Source organism: Chelonoidis abingdonii, chromosome 24, assembly GCF_003597395.2.
Source record: "Chelonoidis abingdonii isolate Lonesome George chromosome 24, CheloAbing_2.0, whole genome shotgun sequence".
NCBI classification, from domain to species: domain Eukaryota; kingdom Metazoa; phylum Chordata; order Testudines; family Testudinidae; genus Chelonoidis; species Chelonoidis abingdonii.
In genome coordinates, this window is record NC_133792.1 from 20,832,065 (window position 1) to 20,859,299 (window position 27,235).

The 27,235-nt window shown below is 35.8% G+C and overlaps 1 protein-coding gene across 3 annotated transcripts in view; it reads left to right on the forward strand.

Moving 5' to 3' along the window:
- The first annotated feature begins 521 nt into the window (after positions 1–521).
- Positions 522–27,235, forward strand: part of CAMSAP1 (calmodulin regulated spectrin associated protein 1) — a 43,997-nt gene continuing 17,283 nt past the window's right edge. Inside the window, exons 1-9 of one of the 3 annotated variants that reach the window (XM_032767490.2) lie at positions 522–684; positions 12,141–12,403; positions 12,610–12,771; positions 14,651–14,731; positions 15,732–15,764; positions 20,763–20,904; positions 22,604–22,743; positions 22,828–22,924; positions 26,063–26,240. In XM_032767490.2, the coding sequence (XP_032623381.1) occupies positions 522–684; positions 12,141–12,403; positions 12,610–12,771; positions 14,651–14,731; positions 15,732–15,764; positions 20,763–20,904; positions 22,604–22,743; positions 22,828–22,924; positions 26,063–26,240 (1,259 nt within the window). The remainder of the gene's footprint in view (positions 685–12,140; positions 12,404–12,609; positions 12,772–14,650; positions 14,732–15,731; positions 15,765–20,762; positions 20,905–22,603; positions 22,744–22,827; positions 22,925–26,062; positions 26,241–27,235) is intronic. The other 2 variants (XM_032767492.2, XM_032767491.2) reach the window with 2 other exon arrangements.

Genomic DNA, 27,235 nt, shown 5'->3' on the forward strand with positions numbered 1-27,235 from the left:
CCCCCCGCAGCCCGGCAGGGATTCCCGGGGGCAGCGAGCCAGGCGGTGGGACCAGCCTCCAGCAGCAGCTTGGTACCGGCTTGTATTGTTAGGCTGTTCCCGGGCCGGGGAGGAGAGGGTGTCTGCGGCAGGCAGGAGATGAAGGGTACCTTGTGAGAGGGCTAGAGACCGAGCCTCAGCTTGTCTTTATCTGAACGGCTGTGATGAATATGGGATTTGTGCCCGTGCCTCGCTGATACGGGCTGGTAACAACTGCAAAGGGTGGTGGTTGTTTTAAGCAAAACTGAAACGCAGGGTTTAAAAGGAGGAGGTGGGCTTACATGTCTTTCAGGCGTGGGAGCATTTTCAATTGCTAAATAAATCGAGCCAATAAAAATCTTTTGAGGGTCTAAAGGCCTGTGTTGTTCAGTCTACAGTATTGTGCCTGGTGCGATGCATTTGAATGAGCTGTTCAGGCAGCTAGTCTTCTGTGTTTGTGTTTTTTAAATGTAATGGAAACCATTGCATTGTTTTTGTTTCAGATGGTGGATGTTGATGTTTGTGCGGTTGGAGATAGCACCAGAAGAAAAATGGATGCCCTGACAGATAGTGCAGTTGAGATTGTCCCTTTGGAGCTCTATGATTCAGCCAGAGCAAAAATAGCTGCTAATCTACAATGGATCTGTGCTAAAGCCTATGGAATAGGTAAAATCGCTTTTATCGGGCAATCGTTCTTGTCTCTGTTCTTGCCCTTTTCATCTCCCCTGCCATCACACAAGTAATTAAATCAGGCTTAAATCACCTTTGTTTTCATTATCAATAATGTGTCAAATCTGTTCCCATGTAATAATCTAGTATTTCATGATGCATCTAATAAGAATAAAGCAAACAATCAAAATGAAGAGGTGTATCAGGAAACCTGACAGTGAATGCTATCTATTGTCACTATGAATGATTTGTACTTCCAAAATCTTATTGTTTTTCTAAATAGGTTTTTCCTAAACCGAGCTGTTTGTTACCACCTGCAGACGTTTAGCTCATGTAGGCCTCAAAGGCTTTATCCTGATTCGTTGTCTAGTCATCTTTGCAGATTGGTGTTAAGACCTTAATGCTGTTTTTTTTTTACCACATTGTCATGTTATCTTCTTTTATTTTAATTATGTAATTTATGAATTTGCTTCTAATGAGTAGCAGACTATTCCTTTTTTCCCAAAACGTGAACAAAGCTAATTTATGAGTTACAAATGCATTTATGTACATTCAAGAGTACAGGGGAGGAGGTAGTGTGATAAAGTAAGGCAAGATTCTTCTATAAGCTGTTCTTTGTCAGAAACCATTGAAATCCAAAGAGTTTTCCTATGGCAATAATAAAGATTATGTTGGAACCTTGCAATACTTTCACAGGCATCTGTATCTACTGTACCTATTGCAGTAGACCTGCTTGTATATTGTGAATTTTTGCTTGCTATCATTTGAACATAAATAGCCATGTTGTATATAAACTTGATGGAATACTTGTCTTTATACAAAACATAACAAAAAACATGTAAAATCTTGTTTTGGAAAATTAGATAGCCCTGTTAATCTAACTCTAATTTGCCAAACTCCTAATATGCTTACTGGATTAACACTAGCTTACTTTGTGACAGGGCTGAGCCAAACAATACATTCCTGCAATTAAATATTTTAGACTGTTTTCAACAAGAATATTGCTTTCTTCTAGTATTTTCAGAACTGTCAATATTCTGTCACTTTTGCATTTTTCTACAATTAAGAATAAAAGAGAGTGATATTGTTAGTTTTAAAATTTATTTTCCTTTCAACAGAGTGTGAAGTTATTGCATTTTATGAGAGGATTAAAGGGTAAAATAACAATAGTATGATTATCTAAACAAAAAAATTCTGATGCAGCCTTTGGGGGTGTAAATAACATAAATGTTGACTACTGCTACCACTGTTAATAATTGGATACTCATGAAATATATTCATGTAGGACAATGTCTGTTTAGTTTTCAAGTGCTTCAGTTGTTTGTAATGCCTCATTAAAGAGATTTTTAGTGAGTAGAAATAAAACATGCTTTGCAAGTTATAGAGGTTCATTGTTTATATTTTGGCTTTGTTTCAAAAGAAGGACCTAATCCTGCATTAGGATCCACACACATGGATCCTGTGGTGCAGAGGAAGGATGACTGACTGCCTCATATTTACATTGGTATTAACCTTTGTGGGACTCCATAGGCTCAGAGATCTGTACTTATGCCTTAATACTGCATCAATTTGCTAAATTTGTAGCGTGTACTGGTTAGAAAACTAGCTGTTATTAAATCAGTTGTCCTTTTCAACACTAGAAATTTAGCTTAAAATTCTTATTTTTATTAAAAACAATATACCATTGCTAGTGATAGACATGACGAGAACACTTGTGTAGAGAAGACTTCTGTGGCTACTGGCATTTTTTTCCCTCTGTCATGTGGACCTGCTTGGATCAAATGTAAATAAAGAGTTAAATGTCGGCAACAGTAGGAACATTATTTTCGGTAGGTACTTTCATTGTGACTACCACTGGTTGGCTTCAGTGGGACTAGTTGCAATGTGTAAAGTTAAGCATGTGCAGAAATATTTGTAGGATCTGGACCTGAGTGAATTGTCTCCATATGGTGATACAAAAAAAGTTGCTTTGAGATATATTAGCATTACTTTTCTTTTTCTTTCCTAATCACGATACATCCTTTTCTACATTGTCTTCAGTGACTGCTTTCCTCCATGATTTTCTCTTTCTTTACATGATGCTTGTTCTTTCTGTTTTCTTCTTATAAAATCTATCTGTATCATACTCTGTTTCTAGTTTTACTCCGTTCTCTTCTACTTCTAACTCCCACATGCTTATTAATTTGTATTATGATGGCATCCAAGGGCCTCAATGAAAATTGACTACTCTGCTGGTGGTTTAGAAATACACAGGAAAACATCATCCCTACCCCAAAGAGCTTAATTTTAGGGCTTGACTACATGATGAAGTAACGTGCACAACAGGGCTGTGATTTCTAAAGTACACTGATGTGCTGTGCATTAATTGGACTGTATAGATCTTGTTGGTGCATTCTAAAGTTTACTTAGTGCACTTTAACGTAATGCTGTTTGAAAAAGTACTATGTTAAAGCACACTAGGAACCTTCAGTGCATACAAGAATGGTCTACTCTGTTCACTTAATGCATAGCACATCAGACGAGTTACTGCGCTTTAGAAAACACACCCCTGCACTGCGTATTATCCTACCACATCGACGATCCCTGATAAGTAAATGTAACAAGAAGTGGAGAGAGGGAAAATGACAGTGATAGTTAACCTAGGTAACAGTGTAATTCTATGTGCTTATGGTTCCAGATCACTTGAAAATTTTTAAGCTCCATTTATGTGAAAAGTCTTTAAGACACTTACTTAGCAAACAAACATTATGTAAAATAAAGGGAGGCCCCACTAGCCACAGGGCAGTGCCCTGTAGTGAAAGCCTAGCCCCAGTGTCTGCAAGATGCTGAGATTTCTACCACTGAGCTCTTGCAGTGGCTCCTGCTTTGAGATTCTAAGTTTAGTGTTAGGCTGGCTAGTAGGTATCTGAGAAATAAGAAGTGCACCAACAGCTTCCTCTGGCTGCTGAAAGGAAGGACCCCTCTGGCTGTGGGGACAGATTTGTGAAAAAATAAGAGGGTTTTTTTTTTTTTTTTTGAGGGGGAACCCTGTTCTTTTTTCCTTTTGAACTGCTACTTCACTGAAGTATTTACACAAATATAATATTTGAGAGCTGTGGGTACTAAAGTGTTCAGTTTTGTCTGAATATCCGCTGTAACTGTTCAAAAATGTTAAAAGGGAGATGTCGAGAACATTAAGGTTCTTGTTATGCCTGTTTGTCTTGTTAGGAAATAATGAAAAAGTTGTCCAACTGTCTAGAAGCACAGAATGAAAGAGGAATGAATGGGTGGAGTTGTTGGTCATTATAGGGGTGTGGCTAGTGGTTAGAATAAACTTCCTTTGGATGTTGAAGAGGGGAGTAGATGGAGCTGTGAATTTTTATGGGGTCTTGGCTTACTAGAATCTAGATAGGTCTGGAAGGTGGGCAAGACATCTGACCCCTTGTTTTATGTATAAAGTTGGCAAGGTTATCTTATTGTTTCATGCTTCTGTATTGAATTTACAAGGTGATGATTTCTCAGTCTGACTATAATAAATGTGAAAGCCAATGATCAGTACTGCAAATGGATTATTAATGTTTAATGATTACCAAATGTTGGTGTATGAATTTGTCTGAATTAGCATGGCTAAAGTTGAAATAAGTGGTAGGAAAAATTGAATGGATTAAAGTAATGAAAACCTAATTTGCAAGTAAAATGTACACACCATCAAGAGTTAGATAGATAACGGTTTTGTTCATCTGAAAGTTCAGGGAATCTTTTTTCATATACTTCAAGATCAAATGGGCTGTTGAATGAAACTTTTCTATTGGAAGTGGAAGAGCAGAAAGTTGATGAGATTGTTCTGCAAGTGAGATCTCTTTATGCCATTGTCTTTAAAAACATAGCTATGGTAATTTAAGCCTTTGTCTTGGGCTTATCATCATCATCATTCAGGAAAAGTCTGTGATGTCTTTGGTACCTAAAATAGAGCAAAGATCAATTTGTGATTATGCCTGAAATTGACAGGCAAAACTCAAACTTGATAAGAAATTTTCAGCCTTTGTTCATGCTAGCACAAAATGAGCAATTCAAAAATAGTGGAGCACTTTGCCCTTGATATACTCTTCCAGGCTAATTTAAACTATCTGGACCAGTACTAGAATAAGAAATAGGAAAAACAAAAGAGAGAAATAATAGAATCTGCATTGACATTCATTGGTAGAATGAGAAATAACCCAAGAATTGCTGTATGCATCTATATAAGAAGAATACTTTGCTATTTAATGTTATCGATTCTTTATCTGACAAGAAGCTTGTATAATACTGTGCTTCAGTTCCTGAAGATGTCATCATGAATGTAGAGTAGTATAAAGAGATCTTTGCTGTTTAACTAGAAGGATGTAAAGTTTGCAGTCGTCATAAACTTTGATGTTTGGGTGTTCAGCCGAAGTCACTCAGGTGCTTTTGAAGATCCCACCTTAACGTACAAAAGCAATTGACAGAAGTTTTAAAGGAACTTGGGAGTCTATGGGTGGTATTTTTGCGGACTCCTTGCTTGATTTTAAACAATAGGCCACATGCTGGAAAACATTTGCCAAACAGCATAGTGAAATGGACCTGATCTTTGTCAGTTTTACTTTACTGTCAGGGGTCTGAATAGCAGCAGTCAAAAACTGACAAAACTGGTGAGTTTTCATTTTGCTGAATCTTGAAAAAACAATGAGCAGTAATAAAGGTATTGGAGGTCTGCAGGTTTAGTAAGACAGTACTGCATCACTTTACATTTGGAAAGTTATCTTCGTAACCCTCAAGATGAGGAGCTTTAAATTCTTAAATGAAAACTCAGAATCTACAAAATAAAGGGAAACTTTCCTTGGTGAGTGTCTACTTGCTAAGGCTAAGTGCATTTTTTTTTTTTTCCCCCAAACCCTGGCCTATAAAAATATCATTGCATCTGTTTAACAGATGGAGAAACAGAGCCAAAAAAAACAAACTATAACCCTTGGTTGGGAGCACTGTAGTCTGGTGGCTTACTCAGAGGACTTGTAGGGGAAGGATCAGATGTGGTTCCTAATTTTGGTTCTGGTACTAGTTGCTGTGACCTTTAGTAAGTCAGATAACTTCTGAGCCTTTGTTTTCCTGTCTATGAAGCAGCAGTAGTATTTACGTACTAAATAATGTTTTGTGGTGCTATATAGGAGCAAGTATTACTGGCAAACATGAAATGGAGCTTCTGGTTCCCAGCTCTATGCTAAATCTACTAGATTATTAGGCTTCAGAGGTGGTATCTTCAAGAATACAAGTTTTTCAAAGTAGCTCTTTGCTGTTTTGCAAAGATTTTAAATTACAGAACATTTTTCTAGATATTTGAGATGACTACAATTTCATTGAAGTTTTACCATTTTAAAACATGCAGATTTCATGGAGGAAGGAAGTCTACAATTAATATTTTACCCATGTTACTAATGTATACATTTGTGGTATTCACCTTTTTAGTTTGAGCACCAAATGCCATAAAAATTAACTTTTTTATTTCATTTTGACAGTAAAATTGGATCTAGGTCCAGTCCACATCACTCTTGCGACTGTGATAGCAACATCTATGTATAAGGTTTCTAGCCTGGTTTTCCTGACTGATGTGGGTAGGGTTTTTTCCCTCCCAAGTAACATTATTATAGATGACCTGAGAGAAGTCTATAATACAGTTCTATAATATAATTATAAGGACAAAAATCTCTTCTAATTGGTCAGGGAAACATGCAGGAATGACTTCAGACCATAATGTAGACGAGGCCTTAATTGCAGAGCAGGGGTGATTAATGCTTTATTGCATTTTAGTGTAGTTTTAAGTATACACATGTAGGGCTTACTTAAATGATTGTGTAGACTTACTACTAAGTTAAAATTTGATATAAAATTAAATTTTTGCTTGGATTTTGGTTCTGTATCGTGGTATAACACCTCAAACAGCGTTATACTACTACCTGCTTTTGTAGTTTAGATGACAAGTCAGATGTTTCAAACTGGTGCATTATTCCTTAACCATGATGTGTGTGTGCATGTGTGTGAGTGAGAGAGGGGGTAAGGAAATTGTATCGTGGGGGGGGGGTGGGAGAGACACACTCTGGAAAATGTTTAGCTGGCTGCTGTTAAATTTGAAGTTATTTTAAAAGTTACTTAAGTAACTTTTTTTTTTTAGTGATCTGTTGTATACCAAGTGATTTACACATAAGACTGCTCACTTTTGGAAAACAGAATTCATTAGCATGCGTTAGAATAAAAACTTTCTCATCAGGAATAATACAAATTTCCTTTTGAATATTTCTTCTGAAAATAGCTCACCTATCTTTCTGCTTTACTCACTGGAACAATTCATTTTTTTTTTAGTTAATTGGAGATATACCAATCTCCTAGAACTGGAAGGGACCGGTCATCGAATCCAGCCCCCTGCCTTCACTAGCAGGACCAAATACTGATTTTTGCCCCAGATCCCTAAGTGGCCCCCTCAAGGATTGAACTCACAACCCTGGGTTAGCAGGCCAGTGCTCAAATCACTGAGCTATCCCTCCCACAAAGAGCACCTAAGATTCTATGCTGCTGAGACTTGAATGCTAAAATAGATTATTACCTCATTATAAATCCTTCTGGCGTATCAGATTAATTGAGAGAGATCAATGCAATGATCTTCTCTCCATAGTGGGTTGTCTATCAGCTTGTCCATGTAGTTTTGCAGACAGGTATCCCCTTGTGACATTTGCATAAAATCAACATATGAAGGAGATCCATCCACCTCTTACTTTTTAATGTAGCACACTGGATTTTTAGACAAAATAGTATTCACAGAACATGCTGAATAAGTGACTCGCCCCCTCCCCTATCTGACACGCTATAGTTCTGCATATTTCTGTGAACAAACGTTGTGAGTAGTTTTGAAGATTGTTTTTTGAGCACCTAAATTTGACTAAAACTAGCAATTGGGAGATTATGAAGTCCTCTGCCATTGTATTATTAGGAACAACTGATCAAAAAGTTTGATATAAAAAACAAGTTATTTATGCAAAATTTTATATGTAGCATTGCTTGTTACTTGAAAACTGACAACTTTGGGGATTAACATGGTAGTATAGTGGGTTTTTTTGTTTTTTTTTTTAATATACTAAGTGTTTGGGACTTTTTGTTTTACAAGGATATATATTAATTATTAAACTAATGAGTTCAAATTAGGATTTTTATACTGTATCTTAGATGTAATTAACAGTTTTAGAGTTAACTCTGCTGTATTTATTTTCAGAGAAGTCTAAGGCTTTGTCTACACTACCATTTGTGCCGGCAAAATTTGTGTTTCTTGGGTGTGGGGAAAAAAACACATCCCTGAGTAATATAAGATACCTTATATTACTCCCACCGACATAGCTAACACAGCTCGTTGGGGTGGTTTTATTACCTTGATAGGAAAGCAGCTTTTAGTGGCGCAGCTGTGTCAGTGCTGCTGTAAGCTCACTCATGTAGACGTAACCTAAATGCATTCACAGTTTAGAAAATGCTAATATGTGTAAAAGGACACTTAGAAAAGGTGAACTGGACTGTTTGGTTACCTAACTTGTACTTGATGATTGTGTGTGGTTAAAAAGCTGCTTATGAGCGCTGGAACACACTTTTTATTTAAAAAAAAAAAAAAAAAACCATTGCATTTTTTAATGGGGAGGCAGAGTAAATATTTATATGGTATTTCAAAGTTTATGCCACTATATGAGGGGTTGTGATGGGAAAAGGTATCTTAAAATTTTAGAATTTTTTTTGTCATTTAATACTGTATCAGTAGGCTAATTCAATTGATCTAATTCTGTTAGTGTATTCCCTACATTAGGGAGGTGTACGAATTTTTGAATCCATAAATATTGTGCATGAGCGGAGAGAAGGGGACAGGAGGTATGTGTTGTTTTTTTGGATGGCTGCGTACTACATATAGAGAGGTAACTGGCAGTTAGAGGTGTGAGACTTTGACTTGTTAGATGATCTAGCCTTTCCTTTAAAATGGGTTTTGAACCTTAGAAGTGATGTGTGCTGAGGAAGACAGTCTCTTAGACCAAGGAATAACCTAAATGTGTGATGTTGCTAGGAAAGCTTTTATTGCCAATGTTTGAGATTAATACTTTACATGTTGCAAAACCACAAGGGTATTATTCGAGTCTTCTGAAACTCGTGATCGTAAACATTATACCATTCATTCTGCATCACATTTTTTCCCACTTAGATTTTTTTAGTTTCCAAATTTTCTGCTTCATTAATCAAGCTAGTTACTAAGGTTCAGGTATTCTTCCTGTGGGTTTATTTTAATGATATCCACAAGAACAGTATAAGTAAATCTGTATTATAAATACAAAAGCTTACATTGTTACAATTTTTAGTCATTGACTCTAGCTATGAGAGTCGCCAAACAAATCCTGTAAAATTGGTTTAAATTTATAAAGTATCTTGAGAGACTTTTCTTCTAAATTTGTTATTACTAGAATCAGTGGTTAAACATCCTGTTGAGTTGAGTGGGTGTAATATCAAATCCATCAGGAGTTAATATTGCCTATTGTGTGTGTATGTTGTATGTTTCTATTTGTAATTTGTTAAAACTGATAGGCCTTAGCATTTAGGCATTAAATTGATTAAACTTCCTTGCATTTTTTTCTGAAGGAATATTTTTACTTCTAACTCTGATATATAAGGTACAAAAAATCCTAGAAAACTAGACTGGACAAACATTGCTATGGAATTAATCAGTGACATTAAAGAACAACAGTAAACCTCAAATGATTTTTGGTACTTATGTGGAGATTGAAATTATTTCTAGCTTTGATCTTCATGTTAATTGTTCAGAACAGCAGTTGGTAATGTTTTTGGATGAGTTGTGGACTGTGTACTATACTGCCCATCATAAACCGGGGCAAATTAATTCTTCTAATTACCTTTAAAATATTTTTCTTAAAACTCAAACCAAAAATCTTAGGATGGCATTATAGAAAGGTAGGTAAACAGTGCTGCTATACCTTGTATTGCTGAATTTGCAGTCTCTTTATTCAGATGGGAACCTGAAGGGATACCATCAAACTGAAAACTACTCAGTTTCAAAAGTGAAGTGAAAAGTAGTTTCATGTACTACACTTATTCTGGGCACTTCTGCCAATTTTTGTGGTTGTACAGTCAAATTTTCATGTCTTTGAAATGTTTTTCTCTTCTATTGTCTTGTCAAAACCCACCAAAATTGTGAACTATATAGAGAAATCAGTGAAAAGAACTATACGTAAAGTGCTTTCAAATGCAAAAGTAAAAAACAAGCAGAATTTTCTGCAATCTTCTGTAGTAATCTTAGATGTTACTTATAATGATAGCAGGTACAGGGCCCAGAACAGTTGGCACTCCAATCTGGGTGAGGCTTCTAGGTGGTGTTGAAATATAAATATTAAATAACGTTAAAACATTTTTTAGACAGGAGATTTTTTTTGTTTTTAAAGACAATGACCTTTTAAAAAGAAACACAGCCATTGTTTCCATCCACAAATCATTGTTCTAAAAAGTTCTGTCTATTAGAATGCTAGAGAGAGCATTTGTGTTTTTAAGCACAAACATCTGAATTAATTAGACTATTGCAGTTTCTGATCTTTCATCCTTCCCCTGGAACTGCAGCTTTGGGTTTTTCCTGGAACCAGTAATCATTTTTTAAATTGAGTTATGGCTTAACCATATTATAACACTAGCCTGATAAGTGTAGACAGAGCTGAAATAATTTTAACTAGATTTTAAGTCTTGAATCTGGCAGAGTTTAAAAACTCTTCCTACTATAAATCTGTAAATTAAAGGATGGATGCTGAAAGGAAGCTGTTAAGAAGAGTGAAACAAAAACTTAATGTTAGTACCGGTGTGTTAGTTGTCCTTGGTAAAGCACTGAACTTGTGAGCAAATGCATTCTGAGCTATTGAGGGGGAGAACCCAAAAACTTGCAGATAGAGTTTTAGGAATGTAACTCAATAAGAAGTTGTTAATTCTGGTAACTTTTAACATAAAAATTATCTAGCTTTTGACATCGTTTTTCAGAGGGTCTTTAAAAACTATGTAATATGAAAAGCTAATAGAAATTTAATATTTTCCACGTTTTTAATGGGGCAGTTATTAAACCACTTGCAAATGCATTACTGCAGAGATTCAGGGGCTTCCAGGTGGCTGTAAGGATTTTAAACACTCATGTAACCCTGCCTAGACACAGTGATAAAAATATAGGTGATCACTGGTGCTTTGTCTATTTTAGCACTGCTATTGTGGAGCTGCACTGATAGTAGCAAATGTAGGAATTTTAAGGGGAAAAAATCCCGCTGTAGACAAGGCTGAAGTCTTCTGCATTCATAATTTAAAATGTATATAAATTACTGTGCTCTGGGTCCCATATTCAAGTTTATAAAAACATTAAGATGTCAGATGTGAAACTGTGTTGCTTCATGCTGAAGGCAAGGAGGTGATTATTGGAAATCCCAGTTAAATAGCTTTTTCGTCATATAAAAAGGGCTTCAAGGGTAGTATTGTTTTAGCTTCCGTGCTTTCGTTATGTTGAGAAAAAGTTGTTGTTTTTTAAGTACCAAAACTAAGATTAATCAATTTTGTAAACAATACATAAAGCAGCTGAGGTGTTTTTTTTTTTGTTTGTTTTTTTTTTAATCAGCTTCTGGGCTTTCTTGCTAACTGGTGCTATTTAAGCTTTATGTATGTTTCCTGTCACATAAGCCTTAATCTTGGGTTAAAAATTTTTTGATCCTCCTTTTTCATGTGGTTGTGTTCATCCAACCCCTCTTAATAATTGAGCACTAAATAGTTTAAAATAAAGTGGAAACATCTTTACTACGAGCAGATGCTTGTGGATGCTGCTTGAATTAATCTACAGTTTTGTTTTGAAACAGTGTATTTTGTATGTCTATGATAAATTGCATCTATAGCCAGGATGCTCTGAATAAATGGTTAACAATATTACTCTTAATTTTAATTGTAAATCTCTCGTGCACTACCCACCATGTATGTAGCCCTTGATTCAGAGGAACTTCCCTATTCAGGGAAGCACTTAAACATGTGTTTAAGTCTAAATGAAATCAGTGGAACTTAAATATGTGCTTAGGTGCTTTCCTGAATTGAGGCCCTTATGATTTAAGAGAGAACTAGAAGTGCGTTGGTTTTTAATGTAACAGTATTGTGTATAGGAGGAGGGAATGATGTATGTTGCTGCTTCAATCAAGCACATGCTGTTAAATATAATTGAAAACTATTCAGCATATAAAATATACAGACTTCATTTTATTTCTCATTCAGTATTTTTCTTTTTGGTTGCAAAATGAACCACACTGTTTTTAATGTGTATGTGTTTTCTCTCTTTCTCATGTTAGTTTTGAATTCAGGTGCAAAGTTTTCACTTTTGCTTACAACTGCATCCACTTGTTTGAGATTCTTCCTCTTTGTTTCAGATAATATCCCAGAAGAGTTGAAGGACCCATTTTACATTGACCAGTACGAGCAAGAACATATTAAACCACCTGTCATCAAGCTTTTGCTGTCCAGTGAGCTATACTGTCGTGTCTGTAGCCTTATTCTAAAAGGGGATCAGGTGGCTGCTCTGCAGGGACACCAGTCAGTGATTCAAGCTCTATCTCGGAAAGGGATTTACGTCATGGAGAGTGATGATACCCCTGTGTCTGAATCTGATCTCGCCAGTGCACCAATCAAAATGGTTAGCTTAAAGTTCAGAGATGGATTTAATCATTACATCTCACTCTTGACTTTGGGGATAAATAATGGAGTGAAGAGCTTTTCATTTCTAGGTTGCTTGTCTCAGCACTTTTTCATGCAAATATATTGTAAATACAGTTAGAATATGTAAAGGTGTTTATTTTTTGATGTATGTTTGACTGCAAATACTTTTGGTTTGCTCCTTAGGGTTCTCATATGGCAATGATTGATGCTCTAATGATGGCATACACTGTAGAAATGATCAGCATTGAAAAGGTGGTTGCTAGTGTCAAACGTTTTTCTACATTCAGTGCCTCAAAAGAACTACCCTATGATCTGGAAGATGCAATGGTTTTCTGGATTAATAAGGTAAAACTGATATTTAGAAAGGATTACTTCTAGAAAATTGTAACTTCTAAAACTGATTGTTAAAAAGGGCTTGATCAGTGCTTTCTCCATGTTTTGTTAGGCTTCCATTGCTGGCCATGCCCTCTTCTGATATGGAAGAAAACTATTTGTAATTACCTTAGAATGTCTTGGCTCTGCACAGTGGCAGTGAGGCAACCACCTGTATTCCTGAAGCTATACAGATAGTAGTTATTGCATCCTTTTTGTGCACCTGCAGCTTTTTTAGATTTCTTCCTTCTTGGCTTCCTCTTCCCCCTGCAAATGCAAATCAATATTTGCCAAGAGGAAAAGGACAAGACTAGTAGGGGAAATAAATTTCCTTTTTTTCTTAATGGCACAATGGTAGATTTTTGTTATCTTTTTTTCAATATAAATCAAATCAGAAAATACTGCAGTTGGTCTGTTTCCACCTTAGCTACTTGACAATTGTCTTTCAGGCATACTGTGAAGAGAGAATATTTTTTTAAAAAACATTTGTTTTAAAATTGTACTCAGAGGTTGAACCAATATTTATCAGGTTAGAATCTGCCAAATAGGAGTTGGAAATAAAATTGATTGTAGATACTAACATACCAGATGATTTTTAGTAGTGGAAACTGTTGCTATTAAAAATACTGCTAATTAAAGATGCAATTTTTAAAAGTGTTAGGAGAGAAGGTTTTGGAAGAGATGGCCTATGTTTGTTTAATTTTTAAACCTGGAAGTAGTATGAGCAATGTAAAAATAAGAATCCCTTTTCTAAAGGGAATCAAGTAACTTTGTGATATCATTTGTTTGGTAGATCAGGGAAGCATATTGTTTCATGTTCACTAGCCAGATAGATTGGATTTTGAATATATTTTACTTTAACCACATATGAAACATTTCAGAGGCTATCAGTTTGAGTTTATACATGAAATCCTGGAGCAGGAGTATTACTGTTTCCTTTACATTCCACACTTCTTCCTCCCACAGATTTTAGTGCAGTACTATAAATCTTGTATTGGATAGAAAGTTAATAGTAAATCTGTCTAGGATTTTTTTATATATAAAAACAATTTTTTCAAGAAATCAGGAAGCTGGTCTACATAACTGTTAAAACAAAATTACTTAGATTTTTTTATTTGTGTAAAACTTTTTTTATTGAAAGTAACTTCTCGGGTTATTAATCCACAACTACTTCTAATAACTTTTGCATTCTGTCAGAATTGTGCTCCGTTGCCAATGGGTAAGAAGTTCAGCTATATAGAGGAGTGGGAAGAGACCATTATTTAAGAAATCTGGGGACTATTCATTTGAACTAATTAGCCCCTGCTCTTGTTCTTGAACATGTCTGTCTCTGGCTGCACTGAAACTATTTGAAGAGAGTCAGTTTCTACAGTGCCAATTTTATAGTACAGGCAACCCCAACACAACTAGAGGAGAATAGACTCCTTTATTGTGTAACAGTGGTATACACAATGAAAGATGAAAGTTAATTGAATTATTGTAGTTTATATTGTAGAAACATGCCTGCCTCTAGGAGGAAAACTAAGAATGTAAGTTTACGCTTACAGCACTTTCACTTCAGATATATTTAAAATAAATACTTAGAACATTTTTTGGAAGAAATTACTGTTATGGCTATATTACTAATTACGCAATTGTATTTGCAAAGCAGTACCTTATGTTGCTGCAAAGCTTACCAGTATGAGTGGAATGTCAGTTGAATTTAGAAGCAGAGTTTAAAAAAAAAAATCATGAGTATTATGAGTCGTAGTTCTACAATGGTGGGAAATGAAGATTGATCATTATGTTAAGTGATGACTTCTGGAAATTGGTATGCAATTGCATTTTTATTATCTTTTCCCTACTATTTTAGGTGAACCTTAAAATGAGAGAGATAACAGAGAAAGAAGTCAAATTAAAACAGCAATTATTGGAAAGCCCAGGTCACCAAAAGGTAAAATATATTTAATTTCTTAATAGCTGAATTATGAACATTATCAGTTAAAACGGAAATCATGCTGTGGAATTGGATATAAGTGAGTTTCAGTACTTTTTAAATGAAATTGATATGAGGTATCCTCCCCAGTGAAATTCATTTGAGATTTTGTGTATACAATTTGTTTTCTATTTATCTGTAATGCCCTTACTTCCCTTTAATCCCCATTAGTGCCTTTTGTCTTATCTTTTTAAGTTTTGGTTAGTCTTGAAATAGCTTTGAATGCTATGATTTTGGTAAATACAGTCTGATTTCAGTACCACAAAACATACAGCATATGTTTTGAAGTCCTTTCAGGCACAGATTCTTTGTGCATAAAATAACTATAGCAAGGAAATTCAGGAGGTTAATCTAACTTTAATAAGTATGTTCTAAGCATTCGAATGGTATATCTGTGTGTGTGTGCAATTTTTACCCTATTCCCCCTTAACTTATGTTACAATGCACTAATGTTGCAAAGATATAATACACTTTCATTAGTGGAGAATGTAAAATGAATTTTCCTCAAATATAAATAAATACAATACTGATAATCTCAATGTATGTCTTAATGAAGCCTAAAAAATATCTTTCTTATGCTCATCCCTCAAATTGGCACTGTTGAGTAAAGGGATACAATTGTAATATGCATAAATGAGGCAAAGATGTTTTACTTTCCATATTGAGGAAGAGTTACTATTTTTTCAGATCCTTTGACACAGCATAACGTGCTTCAATTTTAAAGGTTTATGTGCTGTTTTTAATTTACAAGTGGTCTTGAGGATCCTGCTAACAATTTGGTTATCAGTTGAACACCTTGGATTTCACTGTAATGCTTTAAAATTGATATTTTGGACTAGCATCCCTCTACAATATGAAAGTGTTTGTTGCTTAAGTGCATTTAAGTATTACTGTGTATAACTTGCTCTGCTGATGTTCCTCTCCTATTCCTACATTCCTTTCCTTGCTTCCTGAGCAGTCTCCTTCCAAATGGTATTGGAAATTAGTACCTGTAAGTGAACTACTTTTACACCAATTGTCTTCCACAAAACCATTGCTTTTAAACTTTTTCAAAGTACTTGCTTCCATTAAAATGCTTGTTAGACAAAAAAGTTAATCTTTCTAATTAAGGTTTTTGGAAATAAAGTTTAGTTTCCATAACATGATTTTACATACTGTACATACAGCATAATCATCACTGTACAGCACTTCAGAATTGTGTTAGAAATACAAGAGTGAGGGATGGAGTGAAATAAGATTACAGTAAGAGGAAAATTAGAAGTTTCAGGAATTGTTTTTTGCTCAAGGTAGACATTTATTACAGCACTAAGGTGATAAAAACTGGTCAATTTAAATTTAATAGGTACTTAAGTTTTGGAGTAAATCATTAGATGCATTTCTTACACTCCCTTATATAACACTTTGCAGCTATAACTTGGCTAAAAAAAAATACAAACTATTAACTTTCTGTTTATTTAACAATAACACCCTTAGAATCCTAACCCAGTTAATAGAAGGCTTGAGCCTTCCCTTGCCGGTGTTTACTCCGTTGGTAACCCAGAAAATGTCAGACACCATTGTCCAATGAGGTGGGTTAGAAGACATGATGGTAAAACACTTGAACACTAAGTTACTGCAGCTGGTGGAAGTGCATCCTTGGTGATTTAATGAAAATAGAGTAAACATACTAGGGAGAAATGTAATTAACATATTTTTAGGCCTGATCCAAGGAGACTTTCCTTCCACCTGTTGGCAGAAGTACCTACATGAAAAACGAGGTTTTTTTTAATGGAATTGAACTTATATTGTACAAACCTACTTGCTTTTGGCTGGGGTAGCAAGCTATATGAATAGGCCCCTACTAAATTCACGGCCATGGAAAAACGCATCACAGACTGTGAATCTGGTCTTCCTCCGTAAAATCTGGTGTTTTGTGTGCTCTTACCCTATACTACACAGATTTCACAGGGGAGACCAGTGTTTCTCAAATTGGGAGTCCTGACCCAAAAGGGAGTTGCGGGGGGTCACAAGGTTATTTTACAGAGATCGGAGTATTGCCGCCCTGACTTCTGCACTGCCTTCAGAGCTGGGTGGTCAGAGAGCAGTGGCTGTTGGCTGGGCACCCAGGTCTGAGGGCAGTACCCCGCTAGCAGCAGCAGCACAGAAGTAAGGGTGTCAATACCATACCATGCCATCCTTCTGTGCTGCTGCCTTCAGAGCTGGACGGCCAGAGAGTAGCAGCTGCTGACTGAGGGCCCAGCTCTGCAGGCAGCAGAAGGGTGGCAATATCATATCATATATGCCATCCTTACTTCTGCATTGCTGACTTCAGAGTTGGGCTCTCGGCCAACAGCCGCCGCTCTCCAGCTGCACAACTCTGAAGGCAGTGCCACTGCCAGCAGCAGTACAGAAGTAAGGGTAACAGTACCGCAACCTCTCCACAATAACCTTGCAAACAAGGTCCATCTATCCGTCGTCCCCTTTTCCCCCTCCCACACACACAACTGCTTTTTGGATCAGGATCCCAACAATTACGACACCGTGACATTTCAGATTTAAATAGCTGAAATCATGAAATTTATGATTTAAAAAAAAAAAAATCTCGTGACCATAAATTGACAAAAATGGACTGTGAATTTGGTAGGGCCCTATATATATATATATAAACTTTCTGTGTTCTCCTGTTCCTCGGTTCCTCCTTGGTTGTAATAATATCCCTTCCCTGTCTCTTGCAGTATTTCCTTTGTTGTTCATCATTTTCATCATTTTGGGAGGATGGGAACCATCATCTTGGTTGTAAACTGGAAAGAGTGCAAAATTTGGGAGGGGAGGGCACAGTAAATGCAGTTGCTCATCCCTCAGCCATTCCTGTGTTTCTGCAAAGAACTGCTGGTTTGCTCCCCCCCGCCCCACACCATTCCCACCTTTAATTTTTTGAGCCAAATGTGAGGCCCAAATTAAATTATTTAAATATCTGAAATAAAGGAGTATGTTATAGGGTGGTCAAATCTGTCCTTTTACCCCACACTCATGACTTGTCTGTCTGTCTACCACAAGTGACACTGAGTCAGGTGTTTATCTAGTGCTTCATACCCAGAGTAAAACAATGGTACTTCACACTAAATGCTCTCTTTGTTTTGAAGTGGCCTGAAAAGTCAATTAATTTGAAAGATCCTAAAGCAGGAAAAAGTATGAGATGTTTAAAACCTAGTGCTGATCATGTCTATAGACGATCCTTAGCTTTCCCTGAACCTAAATAACTTGTCCAGAAGATTTTCTGAGCTATATTCTCTGGTCTTGACCAGAAGTGTTTGATGCAGGCCCAAAGGGATGCACTAAGGTGTCTGTAGGTTGTCTTTGCCCCTTCCCAATCCTCAGTCTGCCAGGCTAGTTGCTGACAAATTAGAATGGCCTTTAAGATCAGCTGGATGCAGGGATTGGTGACATGGGAGCAGCAGTGGCAACCCTGAATTCCCATACACTGGGGATTCTCCAGTGTCTGGATATGCTGCTTTTAGTGTTGTTTTGTGCTACCAGACTTCATAAAACAGGTGGATTTCATAGGAGAGTTAGGGGCTTCCATTTTTCTGCCATAATGATGTTAGTCACCAAAAAACAGATTGAAAAACCCATTTAAATTATTTTATACATATTTTCATTTTAGGATATAATATTTCATGCTTATCTGAGATCCATGCTCTGTGCTGCTTCAAGAGAGCAATCAAAATAACTATTTATATTCTATTAATATCTAAAGGCACCAGCTGAGGTTGGGGCCCTATTGTGCAAGGCCTTGTACAAACACATAGCAAGCAACAATCCATGCCCAAAGAACTTGCAGTTTAAATAGTCAAGACATGCAAAAGATGTGAGAGCAAACAGGCACAGAGAATGGAAGTGACTCGCCCAAAGTTTCAAAGCAAGTCATTGGCAGAGTGAGGAATAGAATCTCCTTGACTCCCAGTCCAGTGCTCTGTAGATCACACGGGACTGTGTGCCCTCCATTATGTCACTTTCAGTTCTTTAATTTTATAACAGGGATACTCCACTTTATACTGAAATTAAACAGTCATTTCAGCACAGAAGACGCAGGTTTAAGAGAATAATGAATCGAAAATAATAATTTCGAATGGAATGGATCGTTCGGACTCTTTTCTTATTGTGGATGTAATGCCTTTCACTCCAGTAAAGGAAATGAGGGAGCCTAATGTTTGGAGTGCTAAGAATTGCTGATGACTGGCTCAGATTTAATTAAAAAAAAAAATTGGCACTATTTTTAAAATGCATATAAAAGTTTTTCATTTTAGTAATCTTAGGTTTAAAGAGAAATCTTTGAAGTTCATCTTTAAAATACTTAAGTCTACTGAACAACATGTAAATAATACACTCTTGAAACTAACCAGATCACCTTAGTATAGGTACTCATTTTATTTTATTTGATTTAGCAACCACATTTCCAGTGCATAATGGATTTAATTGTTTCATGACTGATTAATCACCATCATATATCTTACTATTTCTTTTTGTGTAAGCCTGATCTGATGCATGCCCTATCGCACTGCATGCTGGAACCAGTGGAGTATGCGCGTGTGGTACAGTATGATTAACTTTACATTACATATGTATGGAGAGCTCCAGGCTGGGGAAAAAATAATCGACACCTGGTAAAGAAAACAAATGTTCTACCAAAAAAATTAAGATGGCTTTACCTACAATGTAGCAAATATTATTTACTGCTCTCTTCATACAAAATAGATATTATTTAAGACTGAAAGAGCTACATATCTTTTGCAATGGAAACTTAAAGCTAAACTTTATGTATTATATAACATAACTTGAAATATGCTGTTACCTGGTTAATTTCTTACTTTTTAATCTGAGTGACCTTTGTTCCATTGAACAGAATTTTTCTCAGCTGGTGCCATCCTCAAATATATATATATATAGAACGACACACCTTTCCTGAGCTGTCTTGCAGAATGTATAGTATCATTCAGAAAAAAATGATTTTTAAAAATAAATGCATTTTATGTATATATTTAGAGTAGACTATAGTTGCATAGTGGACCAGATTATAGTAGTCAAAATAGTTTCTCAAATGTAGATTTATTTATTTTTTTTTTAGGCCCTTCATGTATAAATGAATATTTTCATTCTGAAAAGGATTCCTACTAGGATTCATAGTGTGTACTCATTGTGATGTCATTCCATCAATTAGATAGAACTTAAACAGCACACTCTTAAACACTGAGGTACCTTACTAACCCGCATGTGACTTCTTAAGAATATTAACACTAAGTAATTTTTAGTTTGGAAAATTGCCTAGCAGCAGTTCCAAATGATTTTACTTTCTGTAGTTAGATGACTTTGAATAGTCAGCTCCTACTTCTCAAAAATCTTTAGGGTGGGGTTTTCAGAAGTGCTCAGTATTGACTTGACTTGCTCATGCTGAAATCTTTGGGAGTTTTGCCATTGACTTCTGTGGCCTCTAACTTTGCTATCATTCATGAGCACTTTTGAAAATCTCACCCCAATTTGTTTTTCTGCTGCACAAAACTGTATGTTGATGAAATCGCCTATGGTATTGAGTATCAATTCAAGAGAAGTTTGACTACAATAACTCATTGCCTGTGAAGCCTGGGTTGATATTAGTAAGGGACACCCTGGCCATGATTAAGTTTTGTATTGGCTTTTCAAGTTTTAAGTGAGTTTGGCTTAGTCATCTTTGTCTTTTGAATTTGATCTGTTGCATTCACACCTCTAAGTGGGTGGAGCTTGACTTAATCTGTGTTTAGTTTCTAAAAATACATAAGTTAGATTTGATGTTGGTGAGTGCTTCCAAATGTTATGGGAAAATGTTAAAAAGTAAGTATAGTAGTATTCAAACTTGACTTCCATTGAGGGAAGAGGCAATGTTCTAAATGATTCACAGTAGATATAACAAATTAAAACTAAAGATGCACCATAAGGTATTTCAGTAATTATGCAGTAAAACATCATTTTTATTTAGGTGCGTTATCGACGAGACCATCTTTCAAGCAGGCAATTACCTTATTTCCCATTACTTGAAGACCTGATGAAGGATGGCAGTGATGGTGCTGCTCTTCTAGCTGTGATACACTATTATTGCCCAGAACAAATGAAGCTAGACGGTATGTGAGGAAACTTTTTTTTTAAAAAAAAAAAATTACTTTGATTAAAAAAATTCAACTAGAAACATAAATATATACAGTTGGTCATTTTTTGTGCTGTGTTGTAGTATTTGTTAAACAAAATATAGCATAACCCAATAATTAATCTGTTGTCCAAAATTAACTTTGTTAGGCAAATAGATATTTTTCATAAAATCAGTATTTGGTGTTTCTAAAACAACATCCTTTTGGTTCATTACTTTGCATCCAAAGGCATTCTGAAGAATATAACTACTGTAGTTCCATATCAAATAAATTCAGATGTTCCTAGATCTGTAAAACAAAATAAAGATGTACATCTGATAATGTGTTTTTTGTTAAAAGGAATTATTTTAGTAATCTGGCTTCAAACTTAGTCTCAGGAAAAGAAATAAGTATACAACTGTCCATTTATCTTTAAATTTTTCCACATATACAAATTAAATGTTATCAAATTATGTATGAATGGCAAAAATATTAATCATACTTACAATATAAATTTTTTTGGAATGTTTCGGAATATACCCTGAGATTTATTTTCCAGGTATTTGTTTTCCTGTATGATTCTTTTCTTCATTGAATTATACATATTTCTAAGTTTAACGCCTTTATTAAATTTTCTGCTCTCCTCTATCAAATTTTCACTCAGAATGAGTCTCCATTACCTTGCACCTTGTGGAGTTATTTACATACGTGCAGAATGGCTTAAAATGTCATATGTTCAATTGATTCTTCCATTTGAAAACTCCAGTTCCTGGAGTTATCTCAATTTTTTTCCTTTTTGATCAGTTTGTTCAAAGTAAAGAGTAATATCTTAATAGATAGCAGCATATAAATACCAAATATTTAAAAACAAGATTTAAAAGCCAGACAGTAGAACGTATTCCATTTCTTTAAACTCTAAATAAGTTCTGGAAAGAAAAATAAGGTAAAGATGATGTGATGTAGCTATTTTGTTTAATAATTGTCAAAGTATACACAGTTACTTAGCTAACAATTTGTAAAGTCTGACTGTGGATGATGATGCACTAATCTGACACTCAAATATATACTTTTTAAATGTTCTACTACTTTAGTGTACAATATCAGGAGTTATGTAGCTTTATAATGGAAGCAGTGTTTTTTTCTTTGCAGTAAAGTTTGCTGCTTCAGAACCGCTTTTTATTCAATTGGCATGTTTGTGTGTGTTCTGCTGATGTTATTTTACCATGCCTGTCACTGTGGTTTACAAGCCGTTGTTTGGATGGGTGTTCCAAATTGAATACAAAACCATTTTGTTATGCCTATGTTTGTTCCTTCCTCCTTTCATGTATATGTGACTTTCTTCATTATGATGGTTGATTTCAATTTAGGGCCAGTTCAGATGCATCACCAAGGATTCCTCAACTTTTCTTTCTGGAAATTTGTCTCCAAAATTGATTGTAGCAGTCATAACCCTGCTACAAGGGTGCTTAAAATCCATCTGCCTGGTAGAATAAATGTCACTGCTGGTCCATAGGTATCCTTTCAAGGGGTTCAAGCAGTTTTCTGAATTGGAGTCTGCTATATCCTGCTCTGAAGCTGAGGGTTCATTTTTTTCCCTACATGTATTGTTTACAGTAGCTATGAAATAGACTGGTAACCCAGTATTCAGTTCACCAGGATAGTTTCAGTAATCTTTGACTTTTTCTTTCCCCACCAGATATCTGTTTGAAGGAGGTAACCTCAATTGCAGACAGCCTCTATAATATTCAGCTTCTGAGAGAATTCTCAAATGAGTATCTAAACAAATGTTTCTACCTTACATTGGAAGACATGCTATATGCTCCTTCAGTTCTGAAGGTAAGACGTAATGGAAAACACATTTTTAAGCAAAATGTAGGTAAGCCACTAGCCTAAACTTTTTATTTTTTTATTTTTTTAAAGCCTAATGTTATGGTTTTCATTGCGGAACTATTCTGGTGGTTTGAGAATGTCAAGCCAGACTTTGTACAGCCCAGGGACATTCAAGAAATAAAAGATGGTGAGATATTTTGACTTTTTGGTAAATATTAATTCTGTTTTGTATTTGTTTAAACAAATATAAATTAATGAAATTGCTTGTTTTTACTGTATTGTTCTCTCAATTGATTGCCACCAAAATATTTTGTTCTTTGAAGTTCCTTGAAAATTTTTACATTTTCAAAAAAAAATTGCCTTGAGATCCAGCTGTGGATTGAAAGATATGTAATTGTATCATCTGCTGTCATGTTTCACATTCTTTTAAATAGTTCTCTAGCAACTTCCAGTCTATGAAAGGAGAAGGATGCTAACATTTTTCCTTGTTGTTGTTGTTAATTAAAACTTCATAGGAGCACCATCAAATCAGATACAATGAAGATAAATTGATCACTAGATCATTCCACTTATAATTATGAGTTTACATGTAACTTTCTCCAGCTTTGGGGGTTTTTGCTTGCTTTTGTTGTAGAAGCGCTAATGACTCATTTAACTCCTTTTGAAACTTTGGAGGGAATTAAACTGTAGTAAAAACCTCAGATTTTAAATGGTGCAACAAAATCCTAATGCAGTTTGGCAAACTGCAGTTGAAGATTTATTTTTGTCCTCTTGAGATTTTTTTAAAATGGCAAAGGTGAATTTCTTTCATTCATCATGTCATGGATCCTCTGTAACTGAAGACCTAAAGCGTCTTACTTCTTTACCAGGCTTATCTGAACTTCTGAATTCATCTGTTAGGTCTGTCATGTAATTTTAACTTCAGTGGAGTAAGTTGTGACTATTTACACCATCTGCTTATGCTTGCAGAAATGAGGCCAGAGAGCTTTCTTTAGGTTATTTCTTCTGCAACATTGGAATCTTTTCCATTAAACACCTATTAAAATCTTGTTTGAATATTCAGATGATTCAGCCCTTTAAAAACAAATGTAGTAATTCAAAATACTTAAAATTATTTTCAAATGCTGCAGTAATAATTGTCTTTTTATATTCGGTTCCAACAGAAGACCTTGATGTAACACATCTTTGCCTTCCATGCTCAGTATATTATTTAATCCACTGCTATGTGGTATAGCTCACAGTGATAGGGACTGTGCTTTCATTCCCCCTGGAGTTTGTTGGGTACAGTATTCACATCTGTTTCTTAATCTGTTGTGCAGTGTTCATGTATACTCTTGAATAAGTGCTACTCTTCATCTTGGAGATGGCTACATTTCAGAAAGAGGTGGAATTATTACTATATATGAGGAGTGTCAAAACATGACCCCGGGCAAGATCCAGCCCACAAGACATATTGAGATTGTGCAGAATCTCAGCTTTCATTTTAAAACAAAAATAAGTTCTTAGTACTTGGCTACAGAGAGTATTCCACATGTGAACAGAAAGTAACTGAACTGAATATGAATACGGCCTGAAACAGTGTCTCAGAATTGAACTCCTCATTCTCTAGTAATCTGATTGAAGTGCCAGCTATAAAGTCCAGTGGTGACATTTAGTTGCCAACATAACCATGTCATTCTTGGTAACTTCTTCAGAAGGAATGGGGAAGAAGGTGGTGGGATTGCAGTTTATGGGGATTGAGAACTGGGAGTTGCTGCAGGGAAGGATATGCAGAGAAGAGAATAGAGGAGGCTCAAAAGACAGGGCATGGGGGAAGAAACACAAAAGAGAATAGAGAAACAAAGGTAGGAATAACAGTGGGCCTAAAAAAACCTCATAGTTTCGGAATGAGTCAATGCGGTAGTAGAGCACTGAACAAATAATTTAAGTTCTTTTTCTGCATAAAAGCCATATTGTCCCTTTGAGAGAGAGAGCATTCTGCTGTGCATAGCATGACGTATACCAGCCCATGGATTGTAATTAGAACATGGAATGCGATCCTCTCCTCCCAATGAGTTTGACGTCCTGGTTTACGTATGTGAGTTTTAAAGCATTTTGGGATGAAATATACTATGTAAATGAAAGGTATTTAATTTAAAATTCTCAGTCATCTTCCTATCAGTGACGGACTTAGAAACATTGCTGACTTGAGTCCCATCTTTATTGAATGTCACTATGATTCTTCTTTTGTAATGCAGCTTTTTAGCACAAAACTTTGTTCTCAAAAGAGCTGTTTTACAATTAAATTTTAAAAAGTTTCATTAGTAAGTTCCACATACAGTAAGTAAGGTCAGGGGCAAGAAGTAGTGGAGCTCTACCTTGGTTTTTTATTTTGTTGTACCGTTACCTGAAGTGCTTTAGAATCATGTCACGTTATAAAATGCTGCTTCTGAATCTCATAACTTATTTAAATGAATACTCATGTGGGCTTGTCTTCACTGAAGTATTAACTTCAGGTATAATCAAGCGTTGCTCACAACCCGACTCATGCCCACACAAAAATCTATAGCTTGAATTAAGTAGTGATTTAAACTGGTGCAGCAGGTGCTATTGGTTGAAGATTGAGGGCAGGTGATGGTCAAGCTAGTAATGCAGTGGGGATGCAGGTTTGGGTTGTTTGAGTTAGCACAGTTCTCCAACTGCTAATCAGATCACTCTGTAGCTTGAATGTTTCACAGAGTGGCAGGCCTCACTTGAGCTAACTTGCTGTGAAAATGAGATGAAAAATGTGTAAGGAAATGAGAATTATGGTGAAGTTTTTCATTTATATGCTTAAAACTTAATAGAATAATCTTTTTGCTGAAACTGTTGAAATTGATCCCAAGTTTCACATTCTCAAACTTTGTTGCATTAGTCTAAAATTTAGATTTTGTAACCTTTGTGACTCAGAGCAAAATAAAGTAGGAAACCATGTATAGTACTTCAGTTCGTATAAATCTTTTGCCTCTGAAGACCTGGGTTCAACTTTGCATGTGTCTCATGTACAGTGAGTTAGGTAATTCATCCACAGACAGTTTTTAATTAAAAAGCCACTATTCCAGTTTGCTCTAACTAATCTGAGTTTCATGATTCCTCATCAGTGTCAGTTTTCATATCTGTTTATAAAGTTGATTATTCTGTATTTTAACTATTCGGAATCATAAATGTTGCAAAAACTAAAGTGAAATTTAAAATTTCTCAGTATTTTAATTCTGAGCTTCTGCAGTGAGGCTACATGATTTTTTTTTGTACTACTTTCTAGTATTGTAATTTGAAGTAGTGCTAACACTTATACAAATATGTGCAGCTAAAACAGTGTTGCAGCAGAAGAGCAGTCGTCCACCTGTTCCTATTTCCAATGCAACTAAACGAAGTTTCATGGCTAGTCCAACTAGTACAAATCCAGCAGACCTGCAGCCTTCAATTCAGCTACACCCAGAAGCTTGTAACAGGTATTACCTGCACCCTGAAGAATCCGGCTATCTGTAAGTCTGTCTTTCTGTCTCTGGATTCATCGTCTTGCTTCTATTTCCAGTTGGGTAATCTAGGAATTTCTATTACTGCTAAACTATCTGGTTTTTTTATGTGTGTGAGTTTAAGGTCTTTGCACCCAGTCTCTAAAACGTGCACAATTCTCAAGATTAAGGAATATTTGACAGTGGTCTGTGATCTTCATAGCATGAGTGAAAAACTCTAATCATGATCGCAGTATCACTGTATTAGAAGCTGTACTAATTCTCTGTTAGGCAATTTTAAAAATAAAAGCTATTCTGGAATGGCAGTGTTACTGATAATTTCTAGTGAATGACTGTACAGGAAACAAACAAAGCAAAAACCCAAACTGAAATCAGTCCACTGTATGGACAGAAGAAGAAAAAGAGAACAGTAAGCAAGAGAAATGTTTGAGGGGAAAAACAGATCTCAGTTCTTACGTTGCTTTCCATGCTGATAAGAACTGGAAGTCTTCTAATGGTTATTGGCAATTCTGGGGTAGAGAAGCCCTTTCTCCTCAAAAATAATAGTATACCTAGCTGTTCTTGGAGTGGTGGTGCAGCTTCATGATTCCTATTCTTTGTAGAGAATGGAGATACACCTTCTGGTGAACTGCTCTTATGAGAGGTAGTAGCATTATTCAGTATGGAGGAGAGTGCACTGAGAGAAGGAACTTACCTGTGCTAAAGCCTGTGAAGCTATTAGCTAAATCAAGTCAAGGACTACCATCTCTTCACATAATGTTGATCAGGACACAAATAGGGGTGTAAAAATTGCCTTACTGAATCAGACCACTGATTCATTTAGCACATTATCGTGCCTCTCAGTGACCATAAAAGCTGCCAGAAAAAATGGTACAAAACCCTGAACTGGGCAGTTTGCAATAACCTACCCACAGGGGACTTTTCTTCCTAATCTCCTCAGAAGTTGGCTTGTGCCCTGAAGCAAGGGTGTTTATATGCCTTCAAACCTTTATTTTTAATAATGC